The sequence below is a fragment of the Tiliqua scincoides genome, chromosome 10 (genome assembly GCF_035046505.1).
Source record: "Tiliqua scincoides isolate rTilSci1 chromosome 10, rTilSci1.hap2, whole genome shotgun sequence".
Lineage (NCBI taxonomy): Eukaryota > Metazoa > Chordata > Lepidosauria > Squamata > Scincidae > Tiliqua > Tiliqua scincoides.
This window is the reverse complement of record NC_089830.1, coordinates 27,943,490-27,951,103: the sequence shown is the minus strand read 5'-3', so window position 1 is coordinate 27,951,103 and position 7,614 is coordinate 27,943,490. Positions and strand designations below refer to the sequence as shown.

At 56.4% G+C, this 7,614-nt stretch overlaps 1 protein-coding gene and 1 pseudogene across 2 annotated transcripts; one reads left to right on the top strand and one right to left on the bottom strand.

Moving 5' to 3' along the window:
- Positions 1-708: 708 nt before the first annotated feature.
- Positions 709-828, top strand: LOC136662090 (5S ribosomal RNA; annotated as a pseudogene).
- A 3,502-nt stretch (positions 829-4,330) lies between these two features.
- SERTAD1 (SERTA domain containing 1) lies at positions 4,331-6,993 on the bottom strand. Of its 2 annotated transcripts, none has more exons than XM_066638873.1 (2): positions 6,893-6,993; positions 4,331-5,580 (listed from the first exon to the last, which is right to left on the bottom strand). In XM_066638873.1, exon 2 carries the CDS (start codon positions 5,574-5,576, stop codon positions 4,836-4,838), a length of 741 nt encoding a protein of 246 aa, XP_066494970.1. In that variant the 5' UTR covers positions 5,577-5,580; positions 6,893-6,993; the 3' UTR covers positions 4,331-4,835. The 2 variants fall into 2 exon arrangements, with proteins under 2 accessions (XP_066494970.1, XP_066494971.1); XM_066638874.1 differs by lacking the exon at positions 6,893-6,993 and adding an exon at positions 6,447-6,865.
- Between the last annotated feature and the right edge of the window lie 621 nt (positions 6,994-7,614).

The following is a 7,614-nucleotide window of genomic DNA, read 5'->3' as shown; positions in this document are numbered from 1 at the left end:
GGGAGCTCCCTCCACTCACCCCTTGACACTACTGCTGAGCCTCAGAGAGGCTTCTGTGCAGACTCTCTAGGCCTGCACTCTCCTCTCTCTTGCACTTCTGCTCCAGAGACTAGAGAAGCCTTAGGCTTCACCCAGCAAGGTTCTTCTCATGGCCCGTCTTTCTTCTTTTTCTCCAGTCCATGGAGTGGGGGGAGGTGGAGGGTCTGCCACATGACCATGTCAGGGAGGGGGACAGCATTTGGCTGGTTGCTTGAGGTGCTGGGCGGTCTTGGAATGACCCTGCCAGCTGCTTGGAGTCATTTCTGCTTGAGATGGAAGGGACCAAACCTGGCATGGGGGTCTCAAACCCACAGAATGTGTTCTTCACTACAGCACCGCTCTCCATTCCACACACCTTTGCCACAGGCATTCCACCAGGAGGCACAGACAAGGGAACCGGAGTGGTGGAGCAGATCCCCCCAAGACCATTGAGAGTTCTCTGGTGTTTCTACGTACAGTCCAGGCAGGCAGAGGCACACGTTCAGCACTGAGGCCGAGGCTCCCTTTGGCCCCTTTCCAGAGTACAGGGTCGGTTCACAACAGCAAAGGTACACTTTGGAGCACCTTGAGGACCCCGTGCTCTGTGGCGGCCAAAGCTTGTCCAGTGCTCTGCTCCACGGAAGCTTCTGCCACATTAAATCTGTTGTCAGGCTTTGCAGTGTCCCAAGAACCGGTGGTGTCTGTTACCCTGCACATGCCAGATCTCATCTGATCTCGGAAGCTAAGCAGGGTCAGGCCTGGTTAGTACTTGGATGGAAGACCGCTTGGGAATCCTGGGTGCTGTAGGCTTATACCATAGTCTTTCGAGACTGAAGGTTGCCAACCAAGAACCGGTGGTGTCAGCACCGCAGAGAAAGGGCACTCACAGGCCAGGTGCGCCCTCTTGTGGCTCTCAGACGCTGTGGATTCCTCCATAGCAGCATCTTGGCTTCCAATTTGCAGCCTCCCCTTAACCCCAGAGCCTCTGTCCGAGGGCTGACTCTGGGACCCAGAGTAAGTCACATCAGCCCCCACTGTTGGGAATTGCCATTTCCCACGAGCACGGGATCCGAGGATCCAGCAGCCACAGCAGCAGGGGAATCAGGCTCCACCAGAATGTGTGGGCTGTGGCCGGGGGGGGGGGGATTTGCTGGACCAGAACTGGCAGTTTTAGGAAGGACTCCCAAGAGACACAGCCCCCCCAATCCTGCTTCAGCCAGTTCTGTGGGCTTGTAGTGACTCACCAGCCCAGTTGTGGATCCAGCTCTACAGAGAGACAGGCCAGCTTTGTGTCAGCCAAGCAGGGCAGAGCTGGAGCCAAAGGGTCAAAACTATAGGGAAAACAATTCAGGCTTGACATGAGGAAGGATTCCCTGTCAGCATCACCCAGCAGTGGAGCAGTCTGTCTCCTGCAGTCATGGGCTCATTGGATAAGTTCAAGCAGAGCCTGGATGGCCATCTCTCAGGGATGCTGTAGCAGGTGCTTTCACTGAGCAGGGGGTTGGACTAGTTGACCTCTAAGGTAATCTCCAACTCTCACATCATATGACCCTATGAAATAAGCACAGAGGGTAGAGATGTCCTAGTATTAGGGAGCAGTTTGGGAAATACCTGGAAGAGTAGGTAGCACCCAGATTAAGAGGTAGGCTCTGGGAAGGATTGCAGTGCAGCCCTGTTTCTGCTTTCTCTTCTACACAGACCTGATCCAATGGAACATAATTGCTCTCCCCTCCCCCCCCTGTGTGTGTGGAGGGGGGAGGCTGTGCAACTTCTGTACTATGCATCTCTCCTCAGCACAAAGCTATGGGAGTGGGAGAAGTTGCAGCAATGGGGAATATCAACACAAGCCTTCACTCATAGGAGAGTTGGCTTTGGTGTAGCAAATCTCACTGTCTTGACAACTGCATCTTCCTTCCCTCTTAGCCCACAGCAGCCCCCCCCCCCCAAATCATATAGCCAAGCACCGCCATAGCCAACCAAATCAGGCACTGCTCTTGCACAACCAAGAGACAGCTGCTCCCCTCAAAAGGGATGATGGCTGGCAAGTGCCCTGCATTCATAGTGCCATGAGGGTGGCTGACGTTTAGCTGAAAGATGAAATTAACCTCCTCACCACCAGAGAGTGGTTATTTCCACCAGCGGAGGGAGAGCGCAGGTACTTCTGTTGCCTGCCCTGAAGGGCTCTCCTGGGCCACTGCTGTGGGCCTTCTTTCTCTTTGGCACCAACCATTCTCCCCTCTGGGGCTATTGAATAAACAGGCTCCACCCTTTCTCTGGCAGGGGCTCCTGTGCCTGAAGATTCAAGTCAGCACTTCACCCATTCCTGCCACTACCATCCAGGCCAAGGGGAAGCTTGGGGGCAGCAAACTGCAGAGGCCTCTCTGGGTCCTCCTGGTAGTTCTCATCCCATTCTCTCACACTCTGAGAGAAGTCTCCACCAGGCCAGGAAACAGGGACTATGGCAGGGATGCTAACCTGGCTAGCCTCAGAAAGTTTGAAGGGATCCTGGAGGTCCTCTAGCCCAAACCCCTGCTCAGCGCAGGCTACAGCAGCCCTGCCAGGTGGCCATCCAGCCTCTACTTGAAGTCTTCCAACAAGCAGAGGCATAGCTAGGTCATTTGACATCCGGGCCCATAAATTTTTGTCACCCCATATGACACAATTAATTAATTATTAATAAATTATTAATAATTATTGATTAATTCACATTTTTATACCACCCTTCCTCTAAGCAGCTCAGGGTGGTGTACATGGTTCCTCCCCTTAGTTTGTCCTCACAACAACCCTGTGAGGTAGATGAGACAGAGATAGTAATAGGCATGACATGGAATGAATAATAATAATAGCCAGAAAAATAAATGCAGTCAATATTTCCCCACAAGCAATGGATGAAATTTTGCATCAGATGATATATATAACATGATGCTATTATTCCTAAAAGCCATGATTTCCAGAATTTTGGTCACTAGGGTGTCACCCCCCCCCATGTCTCATTGGCCTGTTTTGAGTTAAGGCAGTGGTTCTCAAACTTTTAACACTGGGACCCACTTTTTAGAATGGCAATCTGTCCAGGACCCACCGGAAGTGAAGTCATGGCTGGAAGTGACATCATCAAGCAAAATAAAATAATTATAAATAATTAAATTAAAGAAAAAGATAAATAAGGGGAAGCCAGCCCTGCTTCACCAAGTGAATTTTCTCTGTAGCCTGCCTGCAATAACACCCCCCACACACAAAAAATCACTGAGATTTTCAGCCCTCCCCAGTGCCCACCTTACCAGCTCAAGCACCTGTTTTATTCTGGGGGGGGGGTGCTGCCTGCAATAACACCCCCCACACAAATAAATCAGTGAGATTTTCAGCCCTCCCAAGTGTCCCACCGGCCCCCCACTTATCCCCCCCAACTAGACACTCTGCTTGCTTGCACCTAGAGCTCCCAGGCCAGGGCCGGGCCACCTTGGTCAGGTTCTCCCTCTGCTCCAATGAAGAAGCAGGCAGGCTGGAGTCCTAGGAATCTAGGGCAGTGGGGCAGGACCAACAAGGGCGGATGCCGAAGGGCCTGAGTCATGCCATAGGAGTTGCTGTCATTTCCTCCTCCCGCTTTGTTCCTACACAGCCCCGAACTAGAAAACAAGCACTCCCAGTTAGGCACTGGGAGGCCCTTTGTACAGCAGTTCTCTGTTGGAGGGGGAGGGGGGAATCCACTTCAGAGAGGCCGTTTCAATTCAAGTCTTCAGGCTCATCACTTTTTGTGTTTGTGCTGAAACCAGGGTGACCAGACATCCTCTTTTTCCAGGACACGTCCTCTTTTTTAGACTTGTGTTCTAGAAAATGTCCTCCTTTTCCCTGTGAGCAGGCCTCTGCAGGTAGCACATGGCCTTCTTGGAATTAATAAATTATATGTAATAAGGTTTAAATTTAATAATAAGCAGTATAGCGTTTAAATTAACCACATAAATCAATATACAAGTGTTTTTGGCTTTTACTTTGCCATGTCCTACATTTTGCTTGGATGTCCTACATTCCGGGATGCCTTGTCCTCTTTTGTGATTATGACATCTGGTCACCCTGCCCCAGGGGCCTGGGGACATTGAGCACCAGTGCTGAGCAGGGGAAATCCTTGTGCAAGGAACACACCCTGTGCACAACAGCAGGAGAGAGTGGGGTGCTGGAGAAAGGGCTTCTCTGAGAACAGGCAGGCAGTGGCCTGGAAGGCTCTGGAAGAGTCTGCCCCACCCAGAGGCCTGCAGCAAGCAGGAGAGGAGCGTTGATCCCTTTCAAAGACACCAAGACATTGACGTTGTCTGGGGCAGGGGATTCTCCAGTTTTTATTCCTTGACACCCTGATAATGTTACCCTCTCAACCTCACAACTATTCAGTCTCGGGGGGGGGGGATGGCCCCCTTCCACTGCCCCCACCAGTTCAAAGTCCAAGCAGACACACACATACACAGGCACACATACACACACACACATGTGAGTGCAGTAACTCAGAGCCCAGCCTTCTCTGCTCATGCACTTTATCCTCTAGTGGGGCTCCAGAACTGCTCCCATGATCACCCCCTTCAGGTTGGATCCAGTCTTTTTTCACCATGGCATTCTCCAACCCAGGGAACATCTTCACAGAAGAAACCTTGAGGAGTGTCAGCAATGCCTGGTGAAGAGCACCTCTGGCCCCAGGCAGACTGGGCTGCTGCAGATCCAGGCATACTTCCCACCTGCGAACCACCAAAGATGGCTCCAGGAGGGGTCCGTGCACTTGCTGCGTCCACCAAGGTGGACTCATTTTGGCAAAGATCCTTCCCCCTTCCCCCCCCTCACGGTTCCTGCACCCCCACAATCGCATCCATGAGATAGTCAAGGTCTGCCAAGTCCAGTTTCTCCTCCTCCTCCTCTGCACTAGAGAAGGCCTCCTTGAAGCTCGGGAGGCTGGAGGGGGCCCAAAGGTCACAGTCATACATGGAAGTGTCAATGTCCTCAAAGATGCCCTCCAGGCTCTCCTCCAGCAGGTAGCCACCAGGGCCCAGGATCTCCAGGGGGCCAGGGCAAGGGTGGGGAGTCCGGTCAGGCTCCGGACCTGGCAAACAAAGCTGGCTACCTTCCGGCTGGGCAGAGGAAGATTGCAAGGGGTCCCCAAAGCCCTCCATGCTGCTCAAGTCCTCCAGGATGGTTGAGAAGACAGAAAAGTCCATGCTGGAGAGCAGGAGGTCATCCACTGGGGTGAGGGATGGAGGCGGTGGCAGCGGCGGCCTCCTACAAGAGCCCTGGAGGGTGCCCACAGGAATGTGCTCAGCAGGCACACTGCCACCTGCCACAGTCACTCCCCTGCCCAGGGCTTGCTGCTGGGGACCAGAGGGGGCTGTGTCCGGCTGCATCTCATCCTGGATTCGCCGGAGTGTGTTGGCCACCAGCACCAGATGCCGAAGGTTGGGTTCCACATGTTGAAGGCTCTGGTGCAACTTAGAGACCGAGATGCTGAAGAGGGAGCTGGAGGGTGTGGCAGTGGGAAGCTCCGCCTCCTCTTCACTCCGCTTCCGCTTTATGCCTTTGGCCAGCATGTTCCTGGGAAAGGAAGGGGGGCAGGTGGTCAGGATGGAGGGCCTCAGAAGGCACCCTCTCAATAGAGATGGGTGTGAGCTCAGGCTAAGGGGGAGAAGTCATACTGGCTCTACTTCTGCTACTTGTGGGAGGGGGAACCATGCCAACCCTGGAGCAAAAGCCCCAGCCCTCCCCAAGAGAGACCTTCAGAGATGCCACTTGGCTCCTATGGCTTAAGAATAGTTCTGTGTATGTAGCTCATGTACTCATTCAGGCCCAAGTAACCAAGCGACATGGCTGATCTGGTGACCTTAAAACCAAGGAATGGAACAGGCACAGGATAGCCAACTACCCCCCCTCCACCTTTAAAACAGAGAAAGGCTTAGAGAACGAGCCAAGGGGGGCCTGGAAGCAGGTGGCCACAAAGCAACTTCACAACTCACGGGGTGAACTTCAACTTTAGGGGCAAACCTTCGCGAAACTTAGTGCTTGGCACCCCCCTCTGGCTACGCCACTGCCTTGGCGGAAGAGGCGTGCGGCCTTCGAAGTCCAGCCAGAGCCCAGCCCGGAGAGGCCCCTCCCCCTGTTCCCCCGGGGCTGCCCGTCCGTCCCTGGAAGCAGCTCCTCCTTCCGCGGGAGGGGAGGGCAGGAGCCATCAAGGGCCCGGGCACGGGATGCTCTTCAGAGCGAAGCCTGGCCCCGGAGAGCCCCCTGCAGACGCCGTCGGGGGGACCTCCTGGAAGGCACCGTGCAAGAAGAGAGCCCCCCGCCTGGACGGAGAAGGCTGGCCGCAGCCCCCCACCCGCACGTCGCAGTAGGGGGCCCTCAAACAACGGGGGGAGGAAAGTGGCGCTGCCAGCAAGCCCCGTCCAAGCGCCTCCTGCGCCCACCGTGGAACAGCCGGAGAGCGTCACAAGCAGCCCGGCGGGACGGGAGGGGCAAATGTGGGGCGCAATTCCCTCCATCGAGGCAGTGCAGGAAGCGGCGCCCCTCCTTGCACGACGGGGGGAGCCGTGCACTGCACCAGAGTCCGGCGTCTGGCGCCCCGAGGGGCGGAACGGGGGCTGCCCGAGACTGCGGGCGAGTCGTGCGCGGGGGCCGCAGCCCCTCCGAAGCGAATCACGACGACGGCGCTTCCTCCCCCTCCCTGGCAGCCGCGGAAGCCGAGCGTGAGTCACGCAGGAGCCGCTTCCCTTCCTCCCCTGCCGGCCGCCGGGCTGAGTCACGAGAGCCACCGAAGCTCTTGCCCGCCACCCCGGGATAACTCCGCGCCCGGAGCAGCTGGCAGGCCCCTACCGCGGCAGGGAGACCCCTGGGGACCCCCTCATTTGCATACCCGGCTCCTCGGGGGCCAATCAGCGGGGTCCGAACGCGGCGCGCGGCCAATCAGGAGCCGGCATGTCTCCGTCCCCGCTCGGCGATCGCATCTCGCCGCTTCTGCCAGTGTGAGATGGCTACATTCGCCCTGCGTGGGCGGGGAGGAGGCTCCGTCGGCCAATGGGGAGGCTCGCTCGGGCGCCTCATTTGCATGCCGTGGGAGGACGGGGACGAATCCCTGCAGCAAAGACTGACAGGGCGATGGAACAAACAAGCGGCAGGCCGCGCCCCCCGCTCCTGATTGGCTAAGACGCGCTGGAGAGAAGCTGGAGTCACACCGGATGCGGGGGGCGAGGGAAAGAGAAGTGGGCTCGTTCATTGATACTGTTGCAATGGAGTCGGATTGGACGTTGGAAAAAAAAAGCCCGCAGCTGTTCGCAGCGCCTTCAGAGCGAAGGAGGACCAGGCAGGAGAAGCTGCAGCAGAAGCGGAGTGAGGCCCTTCCCGTTGCCACACCCGTCCGGCTGCTTCAGAGGTGGCACCTGCCCTGGGCAGCGGTGGCGTAGCTAGAGGGGGGCGGAGCGCTCAGTCCGGCGGGGAGGCTTAGCGGGGCGGGCAAACAGCTCCTCCCTTCCCGGCGGGGGGAGTAAAACGGAGCCGTATTGCCCCCTCCAACTACGCCACTGCCGGACAGTATGCTGGGTGGGGCGGTGGGGACACTACAGTGGCGTAGCTGGGGGG

What these genes read in the sequence shown, in the direction of transcription:
- SERTAD1 (XM_066638873.1), bottom strand. Translation starts at nt 5,576, where the DNA reads ATGCTGGCCAAAGGCATAAAGCGGAAGCGGAGTGAAGAGGAGGCGGAG.